This window comes from Melozone crissalis, unplaced genomic scaffold (genome assembly GCF_028551555.1).
Source record: "Melozone crissalis strain CALT ecotype California unplaced genomic scaffold, PUWL_Pcris_2 ptg000062l_1, whole genome shotgun sequence".
NCBI lineage: Eukaryota > Metazoa > Chordata > Aves > Passeriformes > Passerellidae > Melozone > Melozone crissalis.
In genome coordinates this window covers 3,600,852-3,624,082 of record NW_026535840.1, presented here as the reverse complement: position 1 = coordinate 3,624,082, position 23,231 = coordinate 3,600,852, and the positions used below count along the sequence as shown (strand labels likewise).

At 48.4% G+C, this 23,231-nt stretch overlaps 1 protein-coding gene across 1 annotated transcript; it reads left to right on the top strand.

Annotated features, from left to right (window-relative positions):
• Positions 1–1,042: 1,042 nt before the first annotated feature.
• Positions 1,043–22,750, top strand: OIT3 (oncoprotein induced transcript 3). The gene is made up of 9 exons (XM_054288354.1): positions 1,043–1,106; positions 4,898–5,272; positions 6,457–6,567; positions 9,358–9,480; positions 11,323–11,445; positions 15,812–15,972; positions 16,497–16,912; positions 20,461–20,560; positions 21,870–22,750. The coding sequence occupies exons 1-9, from the start codon at positions 1,043–1,045 to the stop codon at positions 22,056–22,058; spliced, it is 1,662 nt and encodes a 553-aa protein (XP_054144329.1). The 3' UTR covers positions 22,059–22,750.
• The last annotated feature ends 481 nt before the right edge of the window (positions 22,751–23,231 follow it).

The following is a 23,231-nucleotide window of genomic DNA, read 5'->3' as shown; positions in this document are numbered from 1 at the left end:
TTGGTGTCCTTTCTTAGGCCAGGCTGCTGCAGAAATGCAGGATGCCAAGGGAATGGGGAGATTCCCACATTTGCCTGATTGTGTAATGACTGCAGGCTCAGCTGCACTCATTGCTGATGGAGAGCTCTTGGGGTGGGGTGAGGGTGAAGAACCCTTTCTGGGCTTGCTGTAGTTAAGAACACATTTCAGTGTGCTGCATCTAGAGCTTGTGGCTGTCACCTGTGACTCAGCCCAGTTTGGTTTGAGCTAGTCAGGAGAGGTCCTTAGAATACTCTGTTTTGCACCAAAATTAACTCCATAACGTTGGGATTGATTTATTTTTTCAAGCCAAGAGATTTGCGAGAACGCTGCAGAAAAGTGTCTTTACTTGCCTTGATTGATAATCTCTCTGCAGTGGTCAGCCTGTGTGACCAGGAGTGGCAGGGGCCTGTGTGTAGCCTAGGAACAGCTCATTTCCCTGGGGGACACGAGTCTCTCAGTTTGACTGATGTTCCCATTGTAGCTCTGCTCCAGGCACTCCTCTGCAATCTGTGCTCGGAAGGATCAGTGCTGCTCCTTTGGCCACTATTTCCTGCAGTTGAGGCTCCTTAGCTGTGTTTTCTGCCTCAAGGCAGCCATGGAGTGGGACTTGTGGAAGGAGCACAGATAACAAGCACCCATCTGTTCTCCTTTTCCATCCCTTCGGGATGTCCGGGTGTCCCTGGTTGGAATTCTTCTCTGGATAAGATAGAGGAGGTGTCACTGTGGGGCAGTCAGGGCAGAAAACAATAGCAGGTCAAGTCCAAAACACAAGATTGATCAGTGAGTACATCCCTGCTGTCAGTCAGGGGCAGAGCTGCTCTGGGGAGGTCAAGGCTGGAGCTGTAGCCCACGTCCCTCCAGCTTCTTCCTCTGATAAACTTCCAGGAGAGCAATCACACTTGCTCTGCTGGAAGCCTGGAGTCAGAAGCTCCACTGAGAGGAAGGCTGCAAGAGCCACAGCCTGTGCAAGGACTTTGAAGCCTCTGTCCCTTGAGTGGTGGCTCTTCCTTGGCTCAGTGGGATGTTCCAGTACTTGTTTTTCTGCATTTACTTTGTTGTCCAGCTCCAGCCAGTGTCTTCAATGGGTGAGTAAAGAGGCATTGCCTTATTTCTGTTTGCCATCTCCAAGGTTCACAGTGAGCCTTGGTATTCTTAGGTGAAAGACTGGAAGCTGGGAGAAATATCCCTTTTGTTTGAAGGTGATGTGAAATTCCTTCCAGTTGGGAAGATCCTTCTGTTACAGAGTGTTAAGTCTCCCATGCTGAGAGAATCTCTACTGCCAAGACACTGTGGGATTTTCCTCTCCCTTTGGCGGACAGACTCTATGAGTAGAGTTGTGCTACCTTTTCACCTGCTTCCTTGTCACAAATCTGAACTGAATTTAGTGCCACAATGTACTGCTGCTCCCTTTATTGCTTAGTTGTGCTGGAGCAGAGACCTCCAGTTACACAATGCTCCCAGGCTTAATCTCTGCAGCATGGGGCACTCACCAGTGCTTGCTGGAGCCTGATTTGTCACCTGATTTGTCACTCAGTCTAGCTGCTACCATGTCAGTCAGAGAACTAATGATAGCATCAAACCTACAAATGGAAAAGCTTTGCTTTGTAGCTAGTGCTTGTCAGCCTCAATTGCTCTGGCCACGCAAGAAGCATTGAGGAGGAAAAGAATTGAGCCAAGAAAAATGAAAAGTAGTGAGCTGGAGACAGTTATTAGTCTTGTGCAAACCCCCAAGCTTGTTGTTTGGGGAGAAGAGGGGAGAGGGTGATCAGTCCCTTCGCTGTTTTTGTGGATTTTTTTCCTTAAAACTCAATTTAATTAATTGAAATGAAAAAACTGTGCTGCCAAAGACTGCTTGGTGTCTGTTGGGAGGCTGGTGCGGGGCAGCACTGGCAGTCCAAAGGTGGCTGTGAGGATGTGCAGTGTTCCAAAGAGCACTGTCTGCTTTTTCTGCTGGTTTGCTTCCCCCTCACTCCTGCCAGAAGCTCTCAGGGGAATGAAAGATGTGAGGGAGTGCTACCTCAATTCCCCTGATGTGCCTGTTCCAGCTCCCTCTGAGCTGCTGCATGTTCATCTCACTAGATGTTGCCTTTGAATTCTCTCCTGGATGTTTAGGAGACAATGTAATCTCCCTAGCTGAGCGTTCCCAGAGTCTGTCTCCAAAGGATATTTCATAATTACATGAAAGCTAATGAGAGTGTTGGTATTTTTAGTGCTGCCCAGCTGGGAAGCAGACAGGGCATTCCTGCTTCACCTCGTTTGGCTTTTAACAGCACAAAAACCTTCTCATCTCAGTCAGTGACTCACCTAAGGCCACACCGAATCCTCTTGTGGAAAATGAGGGAATGACACTGAGGGAAGCCCAGAGGAAGCTCTGTTCCACCTTTTCCTTCTGGGAGAAGTCAAACCAGCTTTTGGAGGATGGGATTTACCCATTCACTGCTGCTGCTGGCTGTGGGTAAGGGCAGGCAAGCAGAGGTGAAAAGGAGAGCTCAGGAGGGAATGCTGGTGAATCCCATCAGAGATTCCCTGCTGCAGTCCCCTCTCTGCTGCTCAGGAGAACCAGGCTGGTTGTGGTGCCAGTGAATCAGCTCCTCTGCATGTCTTTGAATCGTGGCACTGGAGATTCCTCCGTAACCCAGAACCACACTCCCTGTGCCAGCTCTGCAGCACTCCTGACTCTGGCAGCTGCTCCTGCCTTTTATTTGAGACCTAGCAAAATGTATCTGTGGCTGAGGAAGGCATGAGAAGCGTTATAATTGTGAGATATTTTTACAAGGTAGCACATCTGTGGGACAGATATTTACAGAGGACACAGCTAAATAAGAGTGACTTGAAGTCTATTCTCTGAAGCACTTGTAGCTCCCACTTTAAAGTCAGTGAAACAAATCCAAATAATGAACCAGGATCATTTGTGTTTCTAATAGGAAGAGCACAGTATTCCTCCCTCACCCAAACTCCACCACACTATTGTCAAAACAGCACAGCTTTAGAACTTCAAAAGAAATGTTCTCTGGAAGGTTGAGGCTGTTGCAGTCCAAGATGCATTTTGTCAGAGTGATTTGTTTTATTAGCCTAATTTTAGGAAATGGTAATCAATTTTCCTTACTCAGGGCAGTATTAGCATTCCTTTTGCTTAATGGGGAATTGCTTGTCATGGATAAGTTGTGCTTAATCAGGTATTAAATGTAAGGCAAAATGGAACCTCTGGACTTCCAGTGAGGAAGCTGCCAAATGAGGGTTAATTAGGAGGAGATTGAAAATTTAATGAACACTTAAATTCCTCATTTATGTTCTCCCCATAGTCCTCTCATATTTTAATTATTTGCAGAAGGTTCAGAGAGGCCTCTGGAAAGGGACACACTCCTTGAGCGCTGCCAGGAGGTCCACGTGTTCATGTCTTGCCCCCACAAACACTCACTTCACTCCACTCACAAGCAGCTGATCTCCTGTGCAAACAGGAGGGTTTGTGGGCTTGCAAGGAACAGCTGTGTGGAGGGTTTAATGTGTTGCTCCCCAGAATGTCCCAATTCAGACCTTCACACCCTCTAAATTGTAAGATAATGATTAAAAAGGTTTGGCAGCTCAGCTGTGAGGGCTGACACTGGCTGTGGGTGGGTTTTAAAAGAGGCTGCATAGCATGTTTGAGATATAGTCCTTTGTTCCAGGGCAGCTGGAAGAGTTACCAGTTACTTCAGGAGGGGATTGTAGGTGCTCAGCTTGTCTTGACCAGAGGGTTTTTGTCCTAGGCTAGATCCCAGGGTGTATTTCCTATGGCAAAATCATTACCTAGACCTCAGATTTGCTTGTATCTTGTTTTTTCCTGTCAGCTAATCAGCAAGTCAGACTGTTGCAGAATGTTGTAAGAGCTCTGTTAATTCACTTGTTCCTCCAAGACCTTTAAGACAAGCTGTCAGGATTTTCCACAAGGCAATGAGTTTGCAGGTATCACCTTTTCTCCCCAGGGCTGAGAACAGATCACAAGGGTTCCGTTAAGTCAGGGACAGAGGAAAGAAAATGCTTTTGTAACTATCCATTGTTGTAGTGTGATTTTATACCTTGTAATACTTTGTAATAGTTTTGGTTTTGTATCCCAGTATTTTTCCCAAATGGTTTGCCCCAGATTGTAGCCCCTCCCTTTACCTGTGTAATCCCTTTCCTTTGCTGACATCATCCCCAAACCCCCACCCTGCATCCCATCCCCTCCATCTAGAAGTTTCAGTCCAGGTGGTCGAGTGATCAGCCGGAGGCCAGGGGTCAGCGCCCCAAGAGTTTCCTCACATGCTGTCCTAAATGTCCATTCCCCAGTGCCCATCCCTTAGGGTCACTCATTGGTCAGTAAAATGTTATCTACTTTCGGTTTCTGCCTCCCTTTAAATGTAACCTTGGCCCCTCTCCCGGGGCTCTCAGCAGGAGCCCCCTGAGGTGCAGGAGCTCCCCAGAGCCCCTGAATAAAACCTTGGATTAACCCCTGCTAAGAGTCGGCCCTTTATCTTCTGCTGTTGTTCCAGCATCTCCTCTGCTGCAGGCGATCAGCCTGGCTGCCTTTGTGCCCCTGGGGATGGGGATGAGCCTGGCTGCCCTCTGTACACCCAGGGATCAGCCTGACTGCCTTTGTACCCCTGGGGATCAGCCTGGCTGCCCTCTGTCCTTCTGTACACCCAGGATCAGCCTGGCTGCCCTCTGTACCCCCAGGATCAGCCTGGCTGCCCTCTGTACCCCCAGGGCATGGGAGAGTGCCCGCCTCTCACTGTTCACCATCTCGGGGCTGGCTGGGGTTCCCTCAGTAGCACTCAGAGAGACCAGAACAATCCATCAACACCTCAGTTTGATATCTACCAGCCGTGTTGATATCTGTCTCTGTGTGTGTGTGTCCCAGCCCTGGACCCCTGCTCGGCCTACATCAGCCTGAACGAGCCCTGGAGGAACACGGAGCACCGCATCAACGGCTCTCACGGGCAGCCCACGTGCGACAGCGGCATCGACGGCGAGTGGTACCGCTTCACGGGCATGGCCGGGGACGCCATGCCCACCTTCTGCATCCCCGAGAACCACTGCGGCACGCACGCCCCCCTCTGGATGAACGGCAGCCACCCGCGCCCGGCCGACGGCATCGTGCGGCGCCAGGCCTGCGCCAGCTTCAGCGGCAACTGCTGCCTCTGGAACGCCAGCATCGAGGTCAAGGCCTGCCCGGGGGGGTACTTCGTGTACCACCTCAGCAAGCCCAGCGTCTGCTTCCACGCCTACTGCGGCCGTAAGTCACCGCCCTGAGGCCCCCTTGGTCCTCCCTGAGCCCCCCTTGGCTTCTCCAGGTGGTGGCCTGTCATATTGGAATTTAATACCAATATTGCCAGATGCAACGTGCCTGGGCTTGTGTGGTCCTTGCTGCTTGACCACGGGTGGCAGCTGTGGTGGTTTCACCTCAGCGACACCTTTGGCTGGCTGGGTGTGTGGTGTTTCACCCCAGAGACACCTTTGGCTGGCTGGGTGTGTGGTGTTTCACTCCAGAGACGCCTTTGGCTGGCTGGGTGTGTGGTGTTTCACTCCAGAGACGCCTTTGGCTGGCTGGGTGTGTGGTGTTTCACTCCAGAGACACCTTTGGCTGGCTGGGTGTGTGGTGTTTCACTCCAGAGACACCTTTGGCTGGCTGGATGCTGCAGCTGGGCGATTGGGACAAGTCCAGGCAAGCAGAACCTCAGGTTTACCTCTGGTGGAAAGGCTTCAAGGCAAGGTGAAGGAAAAAGGAATCAGGTTCTGCTGGAGGGTTTGGATCTTTATTCCTAGCACTCAGGTCTCTGAATGCAGCAACAGCTCCAACAGAACCAAGAACCGCGTGGTTGCTGTTCCCTTAACCCCAGGGAGAGGGGGAGGGAAGGGGTAGGGATCCCACCAACCAGGTAAGGGGGGCGAAGTCTCAGGGGACAAATGACAGCTGGATGGCCCAATGTCCCCAGGACTGAGAGGCATCTTTTGAACTTTGCTGATCACACAACCCCTTTCTGGGATGCCAAGATTGAGGGACAGCACCCAGCAGGGGCAAGGGAGGGGAAAGGAGAGGTGACTGGCACACCTGGGGAAAGAACTGGGGTAGCTGAGACAGGCTATTACATCACAGCCCAACACTGTCACATTCCAGCCGTTTTACCTGCTTTGTTCCTCTAGCAGGATTTTTACACATCTGACCTGGCCTCAGTGGTTTAATGCTCCCTGTGGGCCCTGTGGCTTGTCTTGGCACGTTACCAAAGTCAAATTTGCATCTCTGCCTCGCAGTAATTAAACTTGATTGTTTCTCAGCAGCTTCAGCAGGTCAGCTTTGCCAATGTGGGCCAGGTCTGTAACTGAGAGGCTGCACACAGGGTGGGAAGCTGAAGGGACAAATCCTGTGCTTTCCTTACACGTTCAGGGCTTTGTGCTGACCTTGTTCTTGTCGTGCCCTAGATTTTTATGACATCTGTGATGTGGTGGATTGCCAGGACTCCTGCCTGGACACCGGTGACTGCACGTGTTCCCCGGGTACGACACTCGGACCTGATGGCCAGACATGCCTTGGTAAGGGTGGAAATAAGCTGTGCCACTTGTGATGCTTTTCTTCCCTTTGTTTCATTGCTCACATCTCAATCCCCTGCCTTACAAAGCACTATAAAAAATGACATATTCTGAGAGGACGTTTCCCCTTTGCTGCCTAGAACCAGGACTATGATTCTGTAAATGGTTCCAAGATATGACATCCCATGACTGCATCCATTCTCGTGCCCCTGGAGCTCCATGATTGTGAGGCTGGATTTGCTTTCTGCATGGTTCAGCTGCTGAAGGCAGTAGCAGAGTCTCTTTGCAGGATCGTGGTGTAGGATTCTGTGGTGTCACTGTGGTACTCAGGAAGTGCTGTGCAGTCTGGCATTAGAGATTTCCTCTCACACACTCTCTTGAATATCTCTCCTCCAAAAAAAAAAAAAAAAAATCTGACTGCTATAGGGCTGCACACTAAAGCCCATCATACTTCCTGCCCTTGTCCAGGGCCTGGGGCTTGAGGAGACCCAAAGAACTGTAAGTCCCACCACAGCTGTAATGATTTTAGGCAGCATGACAAGAGCGTATTCAGGGAGCTGCCACTTGGTGGCAGAGACCAGCATGGCCAGCAGGGAGGTGAGAGCAGAGTGGGGAATGTGGGCTTTGGAGATTTGTGGGGAAATCCCCATGAAGCTCTGAGGAGAGCTCTGTTTTTTGTGTGTGGTGCTGGGGGAGAGCACTGAGAGGTCAGGAAGATGATGGGACAAATCAAGGGGCTGGGAGGGGGTGTCTGTTGGAGAGCTGCAGAGCCACACTGATGGATAGGAGAGGATGGAGGAAAGGGTGTTGGGGGAGGAGGAATCTCATCTGTCACTTGATTTGGTGGTGAAGCTGAAAGCAGAGTTGGTCCAGGAGGCTGTGGCAGGTCAGTCTGCTCCATAGGGGCTGCACCAGACACAGCAGCCATGGGTGGTTTCTTTCTTCACACACCTGTGAGCATCAGGGCAGGGCCCACAGGCATTCCAGTGTGTGGAAGGAGCAGCATGGTCCTGCTGCAGTTACACTTGCTCCCAGTGATTCTGGGGAAGGCTTTTGCTTAAGCAGCTCCACTTGTCTGCAGCCAAGTGGCTGACTGAGCTCTCTCAGATAATTAAAAGCATTTATTGGCTGCTTCTGTGCAAGCCTTCCAGCCACAGAAGTGCCCTTGACAAGCACTAGCACTCAGTGAATGTGTGGCAGGCTCAGAGGAAAGGATTTCTTGCAGCAGGGAGGCACACAGGAGTCCTGAGCCTGTCTGTGTGTGCTGCAGCTGCTTTCCTTGCCCCATGAGCAGGATTTCTGCCCTGCTGCTTCTCCTGGAGATTCCCAGGTGGCACAGCACCTCAGCTGGAATGCTCACACTGCTTCACCTACCTGCAGCCTCTCTTGTGTGGCTCCATGGTCTTTCCAATAACTTTCTGTTGTGCTGAGTGATTGTGCAATCACATCTCTGAGAGCAACTGTGCCCTGCTTATGGAGAAACCAAATAAATCTCTGTTTGTCTTTCCTAAACAGAGAATGGGCTTCCTTTCCCAGCTGCCCCAAAGAGGGGGACTGAAGCTGCTGCAGTGATGCAGCAGAGCAGCTGTGGCTGCCCCATCCCTGCAAGTGTCCAAGGCCAGGCTGGACAGGGCTGGGAGCAACCTGGGATAGTGGCAAGGGATGGAACAAGATGAGGATTAAGATCCCTTCCAACCCTGACCATTCTGTGAAGGCTGAGCAGCTCTGTGCTTCTCCTCAGTACATTAGATTATTTAAATCCCAGAGCAGGGCAGCTGATCCTGAGTTACATTTTCATTTAGGGGTTAAATAAGGTCTTAGACTTCCTGTCACACACCCACCAACCCGGTGCATTGCCTTTGACTTCTTCAAGGCCTGGATTCATGTTCTGCTAAGCCATGGTTAAAATCAGCTCAGCACTGTCCCAATGCAGTCTCAAGACAACCAGAAGTGTCCCAGAAGTGCTGCTTGTCACCAGTGGGGAAGAGCAGGGACAGAGATCTGTGTGTGCTGTAGAACTTGGAAGGACCAGTCAGGGGAATTTCTGGGCCCAGCCCTTGACCAAGACAATCTCTAGACCCTTCTAACAACATCTCCATGCCAGTAGCCCTTTCCCTCTTCACCTTCTGTTTTTAAGCAACTTTAGATTCATTTTTAGAAGGGAACGTGTGGAGCCTGTCACGTGTGTGAAATGCAGAGTCTGTGGGAGTCTCCTGGACATGCTTCCTGCCTCCCAAAGCAAGGCACCAGCCAAGCCTTTGGCTAAAAATACTCAATTCACATTGCTTGTGGAAGGAGACACCACCAGCAGCTGCCAGCTGTGGGTTCTGTGCATGTGTGGGACCACAGGTACCTGAGAGAGCTCATCTCTCACCTGCCTGTTAAAATGGTACTTTTCTTTTTTCTTGGTTTTAAGCTTCTGACACCTAATAAATGCCAGCTTCTAAGCTGTTTTGATGAAATCCCATGTGAACTTTAATTGATAACCTCAGCATCCTGGCCTGCCTTAGAGAAGTCATTCATTTCGTGGCTCAGCAAGAATAATGTCTGTTCCTTTCTCTCTGTTTGATTTGCTTTTTGCACACAGAGATTAAATCAGGTTGAGAGATTAGAATCTCAGAGAAGAAAGACAAAAAAAAAAAGAAGGGCAGACAGACACAGAAGCCACTTCAGCTTTTAAAAAAAGAATTTGGAGCAGTTTTCAGAGCTCTACCGTGATATTCAAAAGCTACTGTCAGCGTTACTACTTGTAGTGGGATTATTCATTCCATTCCAGAGCTGGTTTTTTTCCAGATGAAAATGAGTGTGAGCAGAACAACGGGGGCTGCAGCGAGTTCTGCGTTAACCTGAAGAATTCCTTCCGCTGCGAGTGCGGGGTCGGGCGCACGCTGGGCAGCGATGGCAAAACCTGTGAAGGTGAGGCTTCAGCTCCCACAGGCTGCTGGAAACTCTGCAAATCATTCCCTTGCAGCACTGGCTGTCTCTTGGCTCCTTGCACCTGGGATTAAATGTCATTGATATCACCTCTGTGCTTGCCAGAGAGGTTGATACTAAAATATCCTTCTAAGCAAGCAGAGAGAAATCTCCTTGTTGTTCTCACTGCCTTGTCCCTTTCTGTTAGGATTTGCTTGTGTTTATCTCCATGGGGGAAAGGCAGCAGTGGATCTGGAAGATTGGTTGTCCAGGCAGAACTTGTTGGGATTTGATATCTGGAGATTTGAACCTCTGGAGATTTGTGGGGTAGAGTTTTGTGGGGGCAGATTTAGCAGCCCTGGGTTTTTCCAGCTCACATTAGGCATGGTAATGGTAGGCAGGGCAGGTAATGCCCTGACATTAGACTAGAGCACGAGGATCACTTTAGCCTCCCAGGATAGTGATTGAGGAGAGGGGGTGCCAATCTGCAGACAGAAGTTAAATTTGGGATTAGGGCAGCATTCTGATCTTTGGTGTTTGTGGGCTCTGCTGCTCTGTGCTCTCTGCCACAGTTCCTTCACAGTGGTGGCACAGCCAGCTTGAAAACCCTTGATAAATTTAGACTGGTGGCTTAAAGACCAAATTGTGGGCCTGATGTGTTGTCACTAACAATGTACGAACATCCCTGAGCAGAAATACCCAATCCCAGCAGAAATTGATGAGTGCCTGAGGGTTTCTGTGGTGAGCTGTGGAAAAGCACTGTGCCCCCTCACTGCAAAGCTGCTGTGTGCTGTTCACAGACACTGTGGGGCCTCAGACAAGGAAAACAACTACATGTGTGCCTCACTTTTCAGCTACCCAAAAGAGCTAAATCTACTCTCTGAGCTCTGCTGGTACATCACTCATCCAGGCAATGACACTTTGCTGGGAAATGCTGCTGTGCAGAGTGCTCCTTAAGTTACTTATCAAGGTGTGTGGGGCCAAAAATGGTCTGTGGGCTCTGTCCCTGCCACATCCAGCTCTGAGCTGCTGGGGCATCACATAAATGAGCTGTGCAATTTTTATTCCCAAGTGCTGCACTCTTCTGACAGGGCTGGAATAGTCTGTTTGGAAACTCATTTGTTTCTGCCATTCCCCAAGTTGGCTTTTAGGGCCTTTGATATATCATTTAATTTCCCTTCTGTACAAAGGATGGTGCCTTTCTTGAGTTTAACACTGCTGCTGGGGATTTTTACAATCTTGTTAGTGAGTTTTATTTCTGAAGATGTATCCTCAGCTTTGTGAGCTGGTAGAGAATGGGATGTGAGGTGTGAGCCACCTCACAGCTTGTTGCTAAAAAGAACAAATGCAGGAGATTCAGCTTGATTACCTGAGCTGCTGAGGCTGAATTGGGTTTAATTTATCTCAAAATTTACATTATGATGCTTTACCCATTGCTTTGACTCATATGGAGTTTGGGCTGTTATTTTCCGTGCATTACATAGGTTTGAGTGTGGGATTTCCATTTTTTACATTTCAGTGAAAACCATACAGTGATTTCTAATGGCAGGCTCAGGAAGATATATTTTATATTTATGATTTGCTTATCTCATGTTCTGTTATTTTACTGAGAACAGTAGTACTCATCTAGCATATTCATCCCAAAGGGTTAAAACAGTTAACCAATCAAGCAGTTAAGGTTATTTGAAAGAAAAAAATCATTATGCTGAAGTACAATTTAAAAAGGGGTTTACACCTCATTTTCTGGGAAACAAACTGTTGCCTTTGAGCTGTATTGTTCAGACTGTTGGCTGGTTGGGGTCTGTTGGGGGCTGCAGGATGTGCTGATTTTCCTCTCTTTCCCAGAAATTGAAGGCTGTCACAATAACAACGGAGGCTGCAGCCATACCTGCATTGAAGTGGAAGGCACCTACCAGTGTGAATGCCCCAGGGGTCTTGTTCTGGCAGAAGACAACCACACTTGCCAGGGTAGGTCAACAAAATCTCCCTGGCAGCCTCTGGCCCCCGAGAGAATGTCTGAAGGAACTTTTCTTCTTGGTTCTACTGTCTTCCCTTAGTCTGTCCTTCCCAGCTGGGTTAATGGAGCTTTGTTGCTAATGACAGACCATCCAAAGCTGAGAGCCTGAAGATGTTGCTCTTCTCTCCAGGCAGAGCAGCCACAGGGCCCAGCTTGAGCGCACCTTGCATCACATTAATTGTAGTGCAGTGTTCCCTTATGACCAATATTGCTTAACATTGTGTTGGGAGTTTGTTTTCACAAACAGAGCAGGACTGCTGGGGTACAATCCTTGAGCTTTTATTGCAGCATCAGCCTCATTACATGGTTGAGACAATAGAAAGTTGGCAAAAGCTCATGTACAGCCAGAAGCAGCCAAAGATTTTTTTTTGTTACAGAACATTTTTAAAACTTTCTAGCCAATGGCTAATAATAGCTGAACTCACAGACAATTATTCTAGCCAGTTACTAAAAGCACATGTACACCTGCTTCACAGTGCTTACTTTTCTTCTTTCTATTAACAGTACACAATCATTTATTATTAAGCTTAAAACCTTCTACTACCTTGCTAAGCATATTTTCCTGCAGTTTTAAGGTCTGTCTTAGCCAAGCCTAAAACTCAAGATGTAGTTTAATGTCCTTGCTTGCCATACCATTGTAACTTTCTGTACTTTCAGCCTTTGCAGCTGTGGCTAGTTCTCTGTTCTTTCTATTTCTTAGGCCTGCTTTTACAGCTTTCTGGAAATCTTCTTACCTCTGCAATTTCCCACAAACATCTCCCATTATACTGTTCTATGCACACCCCTGACAAATTTATGCTGTTAGAGCTGACATTTTCCATGCTTCAAACTTCAAACTCCCAGCTAAAGCAGTCCAGTCCTTTCCAAGAACAGGGTTAAAGAGAGAGGCATGCTTTTTTCCAAGTGTGCCATTCCAGTAAGCATTCCCGTGCCTTGAAGCAGGGCACTAGCTTTGATATTCGGTGCGCCTGCTGCCCCTTGGAAAAGTGCCCAGGATAGCATCCAAAAATTGACTGTTGCTTCTGTTGTGTAGAGGCCAGGGCAGCGTTATCCTTGGAGAACCTTCCATCTGAACTTTCCCCAGGAGTCCTTCATGCTGAGTCACTTGTGCCAATGGCATGCCCATGGAATAAACAAGCTCCCTGGTTTCTGCAAAGATTTCTTTTGCAAATACATCCAGGCTACCAGCAGTCTGGTGTTGCCTGGTGTGCTCAGAGAACCTCCTGCAGTCTGATGTGCCACAGAGTGCCCAGACATCAGTGGGAGGGACAGATCAGGGCTTCATGGTGGCCAAAAGGGCAGGTATGCCTCAGAGAGGAAGTTGCAGTGGTTCTGCTTGATGGATTGTCTGCTTTTTAAGCTTTTTAGAAGTGCAGGGCTCCCAGGGGTGAGCATTGCCCACTTGGGATCCAGCAGTGGAGGTGGGAGTTTCCAAGAGTTGTGATCACACTCACTGACTGAAGGTCTGATTGATATCAGACCTTGTGATGTTTTTCAGTCCTGGGCCCCTGAGGCAGCCCCAGCAGGGCTGCAAGTCCTGGATTTCCCAGCCAGGGTTTCTGCTGCTGGTGAGGCTGCTCCTGAGAGCAGCAGCACTGCTAGGAGCCAGGCTGGAATCAGGATACAGCATCTCATAAGGTGAAATTGCCTCTTCTTTTGCATTCATCCATTTATGTCCCCATACTGTGGCCTGCAATTCTGAGCACATATGGAACTGAACCACACAATTTTTTGTGACACCTAATCAGGTCTATATTGGTTCAATTAACAATGCAGGGTAGGCAGAGTAGCCTGAAGCAATTGGATCTGCAGCCTCTCCACCCTGCTCTGCACTGTTCAGAACAAACATTAGTAATCTTCCACAGAAATCACAGTCTGCAGGCTGCAATTTTTCCATAAAGATACCAGCCAGCAAAGTACTTGGATTGGTGCAGATCATTCTAGAACTTTGCAGCCCATCCTATTCCTGAAGAGTAGGGATGAGATGCTCTTCTCCCCCATCCCCTGCCCGAATTTTTGTGCAGGTAAGCAAGGTTCATGTTTGCAGCAGTGGGTCAGGGCTCCCCAGCACCAGAGAGCCTGTTCTGCTGAGCAGCCTGTGCAGGGAGATAACCTCTGCTCCAAGCAGCAGCACTTTGAAAGACCAAGGAAGGAGCCAGAGGCTGGAATGTGGTGCCAATAACTACGGCAGGCAGGGAAATGAGCACTGGACTTGCCACAGAAGCTTCCTCCCAGGGGCAGGTGCTCAGAGGCATTGGTGCAAAATAGAGCTTAAAGAGGAAATGAGGAGGCTTTCCCAGTTCTCACAGGTGCTCTGGGAGGTATGAGGTGAAGAACTTGTCGTAGGAAGGGGACCAGGACACCAGGTGGTTCATCACAGGTCCAATTTATTGAAGAAAGCATCAAACACTTATACAGCAAATAATAAGCTTATGAATATTCTGTAAGCCAAGCAATCTGTTGGTTAAACTATACCATGAACTCTTCCTCATTCCTTAGGGGTTACATCTCTCTTTTCTCATGTCTCTTTCACTGTTTGTTATCCTACTACAGCTAGGCCCAAGGACACGCTATCTCACAGGTGCAGGACTTGGAATTAGCCACAGCTTTGTGCTTTTCCAGTCTCTAGTCTCCTAAATTTCCCAACAAGAACGGAAATGTTTGACTGGCACACACTGTTTTCTCAAATAGCCACGATTTGGCTTGAGTCAAGAGGTTTCCTTACCTTGTTTCTGTGTCCAGGTGGTGGAGGGCACACATCTCCTGCAGCTCCAAAACACAGGGAAAATGGAATCTTTTCCTTCTCCCACTTTGTGCCAGTCAAAGACATGTAGAAACAGAGAGATGCTGGACAAAATCAGTCCTGAACTTCGAAGAATTGCAGTTGGGATCCAAATCCCTTGCCCTGAATGTCACCTTTATAAAAGCAGCACATTTTCTTATTTATCAAGGAGTGCTAGAACAGCGAGTCCTTAAATCCAGATGGAGCCAATCAGTTTTCCAAAGGATGTTCCTGTCTGCATTGTGCTCTGTTCTCCAAGTCCCTTTGTCTGCTCCTGAGCTGTGCCATTTGACACGCTCAGTTATTCCCACTTGCCTTCTGCTGCCAGTGGAAGGAAGGTTAAGGTAATTTTTAGTTCTTTAAGCTACTGTTCTAACCCAGCAGTGTCATTATGGGAACATATTGCTTTGGGCAGTCTGCATACATTTTAGCATATCACTTTGAAATTATCATCTTCTAATCAAAAATCCTCCCTGAAGGTACTCAGAGGCTGTTGCAAATACCTGAGCTGGGACAGGGAAATTTTTAAAGGGAGTTGAAATGCCTGTTTTAGAAGTGTGCCTTATTTCAAATATCCAGAATCTTAAATTATATAATTAATGGTTGAAATTAAGGGAAGGTAGGTCACAGGAATGTCAAGGACTGGGACTACAATTAATTTTGGCAAAAGTCTCCGGAAACTGGTATATTTGCAAAAAGGTTTTGTGGGGTTGTAAAATATAATAAATGTAAATCCTGCAAAAGGTTTGTTTTTTCTGGCTGAAACCAGAATATATGCCACCAGTGTGTTTGTCCTGTTTCCAACTTAACTGAATAATCCTAACGAATATATGTACAGCAACTACTTTTTTATTGAAGATTATTCTCTCTTCTTTCCTTTTTATTTTGGCCAAGGTCTGTTTTCTCCTGCTTCTTATGTAATGAAATTTTAATTTAAAAAATTCACACGGAGGCCTGTATTAAAATTTAAAGGTTGGAAGGAGGTGGAATGAGTGAGCTAATTTGGTTTGTTTGTCAGAGCTGGGTTTATTGCTTATAAAAATATTATTATGGCATTTTGAGGTGCTTCCATTTCAGCTCGGTATCTATATGGAATTACTCTGCCTTGTTTCACATGTTCTGGGTTTGATATAAAATCTGATTAAGGGTCTTAAAAAATGGCTTTGACTGGGGTGTTGTGAATTTGATACCCATATCTGGCAAAGGCTCTTCCTAGGACATCACAGTGCAAGAGATAGCAACCAAATCTGTGCTGAGTGTTAAGTGAAGCTGGAAAGCACAGCTGAGTTTCTGCTGCAAGTGCAGTGATTGTCTTCATTGTTTTCTGCTTTCTGCATTGCTGTGGCTGGGGAATTTGGGGCAGTGGCAGCTCTGGTTTGTGTTGTGTGGGTGGTTAGGTTACTGTGGTAGGATCATAATCATAAATGCTGTGTAGGATTCCCCTTTTATTCCCCTAGTTATATCTGGTGTAACCCTTCTCCAGCTCACTGGCAGGTTTGTAGTGCAGAATGTTATTCTGGGGACTTCTCTTGCAGTTCCAGTGCTGTGCAAGTCCAGCTCTATTGAGGTGAACATCCCAAAGGACCTGGTTGGAGGCCTGGACCTTTCCCTCATCAACACTTCATGCAAAGGCGTGTCCAATGGCACTCATGTCAACATCCATTTCTCCCTGAAGTCCTGTGGAACTGTTGTAGATGTATGTATACCTACTGCCCAGTCTCTGGCATTTGGGGATCTGGCTGTGGCTTTCTTGGGGAACAAAGTAAGGGATGGTACAGCTGATTTAGCTGCACCCTCAGAGCTGCCATGCAGCTGCCCTCAGAGTGGATCTGGGCTGGCATCCCGCAGTCAGAGAGCTTGTTCCATCCCCCCTCCAGCAGTGTGTCTGACAGCATGGGTGCTGCTTTCTGCTCACCTCCTGCTTCACAAGGGTAGAAGGTACAAGAGCCCTCAAACTTCATCCACCTCCTAAGACAGCTTCTGGTCTCCTGATAATGTTTGAAAGGTTAAACTGGCAGCTGGTCAATGGCTCACCTTAGCAGAGGGGTAGCAGAAGTGTGGTGCATTGCAGCTGCCAGCAGACCGAGGTCCTTAGTTGGTCTGTGAGGATGAGCAGCATCACTCTGGTTGTGGGCTGTAAATTCACAAGCTGGTCCTTCAGTGGCTGCTCTGTCAGCCCAGAGAGGTCTTTCTCAGTGACGTCCCCTTTCTTTGCTGCAGGTAATCAATGACAAAATCATTGCCACCAACCTGGTGACCGGCTTGCCCAAGCAGACCCCGGGGAGCAACGGGGACATCATTGTGCGCACCAGCAAGCTGCTGATCCCGGTGACCTGCGAGTTCCCGCGCCGCTACACCATCTCCGAGGGCTACGTGCCCAACCTCAAGAACTCTCCCCTGGAAATCATGAGCCGCAGCCAGGGCGTCTTCCCCTTCACCCTGGAGATCTTCAAGGACAAGGACTTTGATGAGCCCTACAGGGGTGACCTTCCCACCCTCAAGCTAAGGGACTCCCTGTACTTTGGGATTGAGCCCCTGGTGCACGTCAGTGGGCTGGAGACGCTGGTGGAGAGCTGCTTTGCCACTCCCACCTCCAAAATTGATGAGATCCTGAAGTACTACCTGATTCAAGATGGGTGAGTTCACTGTTGCCTCTCTTGCTGGCAATTTAGAGGGAATTGGCAGTGGGGCTGAGCTGTCTGTGTGATGCAGGAAACGCTATTCCCCTCTCCACAGCAGCCTGTCTGTCCTGCTCATAGCAATCACCAGCAGCCATCAAGCTGAAACCACCTCTCCCATCAAAAGTAATTGGGAGAAACAGTGGGAGGCAGTGAGTGAGGTTCCTCTGAGTGCAGCCTTTACAGGATGTATTTCCCTGTCACTAGCCTTGTGGATAATTGAGTTGGCTCCTGTAGAAAAGATTCTCATTCCTGATACCCTCTCTCTGCCAGCCACAGAGTGCCAAGCCAATGTGCAGAACCCCCATGGCCATGTGCTGTGCCAGGCAGCTGCTGCAGCAACTGGAGCAAGTTTCTTCATTTTCTCATAATGGCCTTATTACAGTACAAGCCAGAAGAGCCCATTGCTAGTCCTGGTAGGAGCTGCAGGAGAATCCCTGGCTTTGCTCTCCCTGATGCCTGTCAGTGCAATAAATTCAGGGTCTTTCAGTTTGGCTGTCATTTTTTGAGGTATTTGGGGTTAGTGATCGTTCCAGGATATGCTAAAAGTAATTTTGTGCAGATCTGTGGGTTTGCTGTTGTAGTGGTTTTTGCACCAGAGCTTTGGAGAGCCTTGCTGTGGGCTCAGCTGTGGCTCCTGAGATGATCCCCCTTTTCAGACACTTCTTTGGGTGCTGAAATGACTGCCATGCTACAGCATTGCTGTGGAGTGTTTGCATCCAACTGCTTAACCAGAGAGCTCTGAGGAAATATCATAGTTGTGAGGCAGTCTGCTGTCCTCTAGGGAGGGAAATCCAGCCAAAGGAATAGCTAAGACATACCCAAGAGTTGTAGCCTGAGAGTCCAGGGACTGTGCTTGTGTAAATCCTGTATGTTGCCTGCCAGACCATTTAATGATGACAACAATCATGTCCTCAGCTGCCAGACTAAATCATCCACTGTTACAGCTGCTGCTGGCAAGTCCTGTGTGCTTGTCTTGTAGCAAAAGGGTCCTGCAATGTAAAGTACCCACAAATACTGTTTCCATTTGCTTCTGACAGAGGATTCAGCATTAGCCTGCTCTCCCCCTATCCTAGACTGCAGTCCTTCTGTGCCCAGCATTTCTGGGCTTTATGAGCAGATCTGTAATGGAAAAATTGATTTTATCAACTCCCTGGCTTGGCTGTTCCCATGGACCCTTCCCAGAGTCAAGGCCTCAAGCATCCATTTATTTCTCCCCATGAGTGAAAATGGTGGGATTCAAAACAGCAGCCAAAACCTGAGCTGGATAGAGAAAGGAGAAGGCAGGAAATGTCATCTCTTGATTCCACACCAGCACTGGTTGGAGGATTTATGGCACCAACAGTCCCTTGGTACCTGCAGAGGGCATTAAAACTTCACTGAAGGGAAAAGTGCTCCAATCTGCAGCCATCACTGCAGGCCCCAGTGATTCTAAATTAAATTAGCTGAATGCACTGCTAAGTTGTCCCTGCTCCAAACACTTCTGTAATAACTCAGTTTGCTTCTAGAAATCCAGCCCAAAAGCCCATGGCAATAAAGATGGGATTTTGTATCAGTTTATGAAGGATCAGACCTGCAAGAGTTAACTGCATAACCCAAAGGGAAGCACTGTTTATATTGGAGGGGATATACCTTGGCCTGAGGAATGGGAAAATTCCCTCTGCTGCTCTCTTCCCTGTTAATTCCCTGCTCTGAGCACAAAGGGGAGCCAAGGCAGTGACCGATGGCACAGCTGATAACGCTGCAGCTCCCTGGGGCACCTGAGCCAGGTCATGTCACTGCTGAGGTCAGGAGCTGCGCTCAGCAGAACACTGGCTGGTTAAGGTAGTTCCATTGCAAAGCCCATCTTCTTGTGCCTCAGGCTGCCCTGTTTGTTGGTCTGTGAGGTGGATGTTTCATTGTGCAAGCCTTCCTTTCAGCCTTGCAGCCCTGAAGGGTCAGAGCACAGCGCCCACGGCACTGCCGCTCTGCTCCCCAAACCTAGGCACATTATACACAGGGATAGGGTGGTTTTCCCCATATCCTGACCAGGCCCACTCCTTTTCCTTCCATACCTGTCTCTTCTCACCTCTCCAAAGTGGGCAGCAGGGTCTCTGTGGGTTTCCCAGCAGAGTGGGATATGGTCTGGCCCCACAAACACAAAAGGAGTTGCCCTTGTGACTCATGAGGTTTCTGAGGGGGTTTTGTCTACATATCTCTGACTCCTTTGTGGTGTTCTTCCACTTTCCCTCTCCCTAGCCCCAAACCAGTAGGTTTCCTTCCACCAGTGTGGAGAACCTTTGGAGAGCCTGGGATTTAGGAGTCAGTTTGAGGCAGTGTCCAATAATCATCAGAGTTTATATGCTCACAAATGAGAACGTGCCTGTGAGTTGACTTCATGGCCCTAGAGCTTGGCCACCCACCTATGAAAAGTCTTTAACTGTCATTCCTTACAAGCAGATGCCTTGTTTAAAAAGGAATTTTGACAACACAGAGATTCCAAAGAGCAGTTCTGCCTTCCCTTCAATAAAGGCAGAACTGCTCTTTTAGAGCTGACCATGTCAGCATTGCTGACAATGCCATGCACATTTTCCGTGTAAAGATTGCGCATTTCTCATGCTGCAAGAGCAAGGCTTTGAGCTACACCAGTACCTCTTGTCTCTTCCACCACTGCTTTATTGGTTTTTTTTTAAATATCTTTCAAAGTCCACAGTTTTGGAATGAACTTGCTAGAAAGGATGAGCTGCATTGCAATGCAATTCTACAGCAGCATCAGGGCCTCTCAAGATGCCCAAGGCTTTGCAATAATTGTGAGTAATTATTGAGCCACCATAACTTTTTGTCTGTCAAACTCTAAATGGGCTTTAATGGTTTAAAAATACACTGCACCTGGAATGTAGCTTGTTATAAAAGCAGCTTATTTTCTTGCAGTTCTGTGACCTCTTTTACAATCATGCCTTGCTAGTGATGGAAAAACTGAAATTATAAATTTTTGGTGTAGTGCATTTGAGCTGTTTGACCAAATCCAGCAGGAAGAAAAATGTAAATTATACTAAGCAAAGTAAATCTGGATTTTTGTTTTCATCATCTGTCATATTTTAGTAATGTGGGTGCAGGCTGCTTCGTTTAAAGCACAATTTATGTGCATATCTCTGTGTATACAGTGAGTGCATGGCACATTCTGGGGTGTATAACACTGCAGGCTGTTGCACAGGGAGGTGAATTGAGGACAGACTTGCCTGCAGCTCGCTGGCAGTCCCTCTCTGAGGGGACTGGGCCACGTCCTGCCAGCCCTCTGCTGCTGAGCTGTTCCCTGTCTGGAGATGCCATTAGCAATGCTGCTCTTTTTCCCCATCACTCCCAACTTTTCTCCTGCGGCCAAAAAGGAAGTAGCAGAAATGGTAGCTGAGCCTGAGAGAACCAATCCCTCCTTTTCTTTCTCTGGTTAAGCAGGCTGGAATGTCTTTTCTCTTTCTTTTTTCCATTTCTGGGAAAGCCATTAAAGCCCATCCCTCTGCTCTCCTCAGCTGTGTTTCTGATGATTCCGTGAAGCAGTACACGTCAAAGGACCATCTTGCCAAGCACTTCCAGGTTCCTGTGTTCAAGTTTGTGGGCAAAGACAACAAGGTAAGCTCAAAACCCAGCTCTTAGATATTTCATCAGCTCTGATATGACTGAGGAGCCTCAGCACGAAGTTGGAAAAGGGTATGGAGTGGCTGGCCCAAGGCGGGTGCTGCTGTGCCTGTTCCAGCAGTTGTTCCTGACAAAGGTACTTCAGGAGAAATTGCTAAAGATTGTTAAAAACAACTAAAATTAAAATATGAAGGACAGTTCTGAAACATCAAGCCACCACCGGCTAAAATCATTGCTCCTTCCATGGTGGTCTTGGTGACCCCTTGATTGCTGGGTGAGACAAATATTTTCAGTCACTAGGCACATTTCACAGTCCCCTGTCTTTAAAACAACACAGTTTTAGTTTGGAATCTCTTCAGCCTTGTGTCTTCTCTAGCTCTTGGGGGTGTAGATGCCAGCACTCCAGACCAAAGGCCACCACGCTGCTTAACTCAGTGTGAAACCAGGCTGTCTCTCTGGGGCAGCAGCTCTGTAATGGGAACACAGTGGAAGGATAATGCCCTTTTCCTAATGCAAATAGCTTTCCTTTCTGTGTTGGAGGAAATTGGATCTTCCAGTCATTGTTATGCTCAGCCAATACTGCCTACTCCAAAAGGGATAAAGCTGCTGCTTCAGCTATTGGAGAGCCCCAGTAGGGTTAAAACAGATGAGATCTTCTAAAATTCAGAAATTTTCCTTGGCTTTCTGATTATCCCTGCTGCCTCCAACCTGCATCCTCCCATCCTGCACAATAGATTCTGCTTCAAGCCTCTGCAAGTCTTTGTGATTACTGCTTGCAGGGACCTTGCTTGCTTTCCTGGTCATTGCAGGGGCAGCAATCCTGTCCCTGCCTGTGCTGTGCAAGGAGAAAAGGCAGCTGCCTCCTTGCTCTTTGCATTCTCCCTCTTCCCTCAACATCACCCTGTGTTTTCCTCCTTTTCCCTTCAGATTCCTGGCTTTGTTTTTCCAGCTCGCTTGAAATTCTCTTGCCCATCTCCATCAATCCTTGCGAGGCTTCACGCATTCTTGACACGCATCTCCTACCAGTCCGTGTGAGCTCTTCCAAGCTGACTCCTGCCATTTTCATCCCTTCATCTGGGGGATCATTTCCCACCTTCTATCCCTTGTCTCCCCACTGTTGCCTCTGAGACCTGAGCCAGGCTCTCTGGAGAGGGCACACAAGGAATCAGACGGAGCGGCCGCTGCGGCTGCGGGCGGTGAGGCTGGGCACGGACCCCGTGCCGGGGCCATGCTGTGGCACACAGGCAGCAGTGGCAGTGGTGCCCAGGGCTGTGCCCTGACCCTGTGCTGTGTCCCCCCTCAGGAGGTGTTCCTGCACTGCCGCATCCTGGTGTGCGGGGCGCTGGACGAGAGCTCGCGCTGCGCCCAGGGCTGCCGCAGACGCGCGCGCAGGGCGGCCGGGCAACGGGAGGAGCGGCGGGACCAGGAGCCTGTTCACGTGGCAAACCACATCCTGACAGGAGGCCCCATCAGGATCGACTTTGAGGACTGACAGCCACCCTCTGGAACAGCATCCCTGGCCTTCCTTATCACTGCCTTCTGTTGTGGTTGGTTGAGAAGCCAGAGGTATTTGTTAAAGCCCCGCTGGAACCTCAGGACTCATTTCCTTAACTCTGGGGTGATTATTTGTCAAGTGGTTTGGGCCCACGAGGCGGCCCTTGGAGTGTGACCTGGACTGCAGAGCAGTTTGGTTTTATCTGCATTTCTCCCCACCAATCCTTTAGCTGAAGGGACTCTGTTTCTTCGCAGGCCGGAAATGTTACCCAACTTTGCCTTTCCCTACATCTACCTACAGGCCCCAGGACTGTTTGTCCTTGACTAAACAAATGTTATCCAAGCCCTTCTTGCATCAGACAGTACAAATAGTATCATAGCTGAGTGTGTTTGCTGTGCAGCTCTGTGAGTGATGCTGAAGATTTCAGGTGACTGTTAATAGAAACCTGTATAAAATATATCTCATCATGTGTAAGTTTCTTGGAGCAATGCAATTGTCATTACAGGCAGCTAAAGCTCAGATCTATCACAGGCACATTTAAATGGGATTTTAAATAGCAAAAGGTATTTAATGAGATTTGATTTTTTTAGTGGCTTTTAATAATTGCATGAAGTTTAATAGTGTTTCCTCCTGTATTTAGTGTATCATCATTCTTCTCCCTCTTCTCCCACCACCAAAAATGCCTTTCCTAAGTGCTGTAGCACCTTGATTGTAAGAGAACCACCATTAAACATCTATAAACACCCCCCTCCCACGTGTGCTGCTGCCAAGTGTTTGTCTGGAATTGTGATGCATTGCCCTGGTTAGTGAGGCCATGGTTCCAACAGAGGATTAGAGGAATGCACATTAATTTTTCATAGCAATCATTGGTGCTGTGGGCACTTCTCAGGACAAGGCTGTCCCCAGTCAGCCTGGTGACAGGAGACACAGCAGCATTGTCTGAGTGGCCGTGGCAGGGGACACAATGACTGGTGATGGTGGTGGCATTGTGGTTGCCAGGAATCTTTTTGGGCTGTCAGGCTCCTTCTGATGCAAATACAATGGATGTGACCAGCTCAGGCTCCCCTGGGCTTCCCTGCGCTCTGTGGTAAAGGGTATGGGTGTGGGGTGGAAGGGAGGAAGCACAGCCAGCAGTGAAGGACACTGTGGGGCAGGCAGGGCTGGGGGATG

Excerpts from the sequence above, each read along its gene's own strand:
- OIT3 (XM_054288354.1), top strand. The coding sequence starts at position 1,043 with ATGTTCCAGTACTTGTTTTTCTGCATTTACTTTGTTGTCCAGCTCCAG. Across the intron at positions 1,107-4,897 it reads CCAGCCAGTGTCTTCAATGG|CCCTGGACCCCTGCTCGGCC; the intron begins GTGAGTAAAGAG and ends TGTGTGTCCCAG. Across the intron at positions 16,913-20,460 it reads TACTACCTGATTCAAGATGG|CTGTGTTTCTGATGATTCCG; the intron begins GTGAGTTCACTG and ends TGCTCTCCTCAG.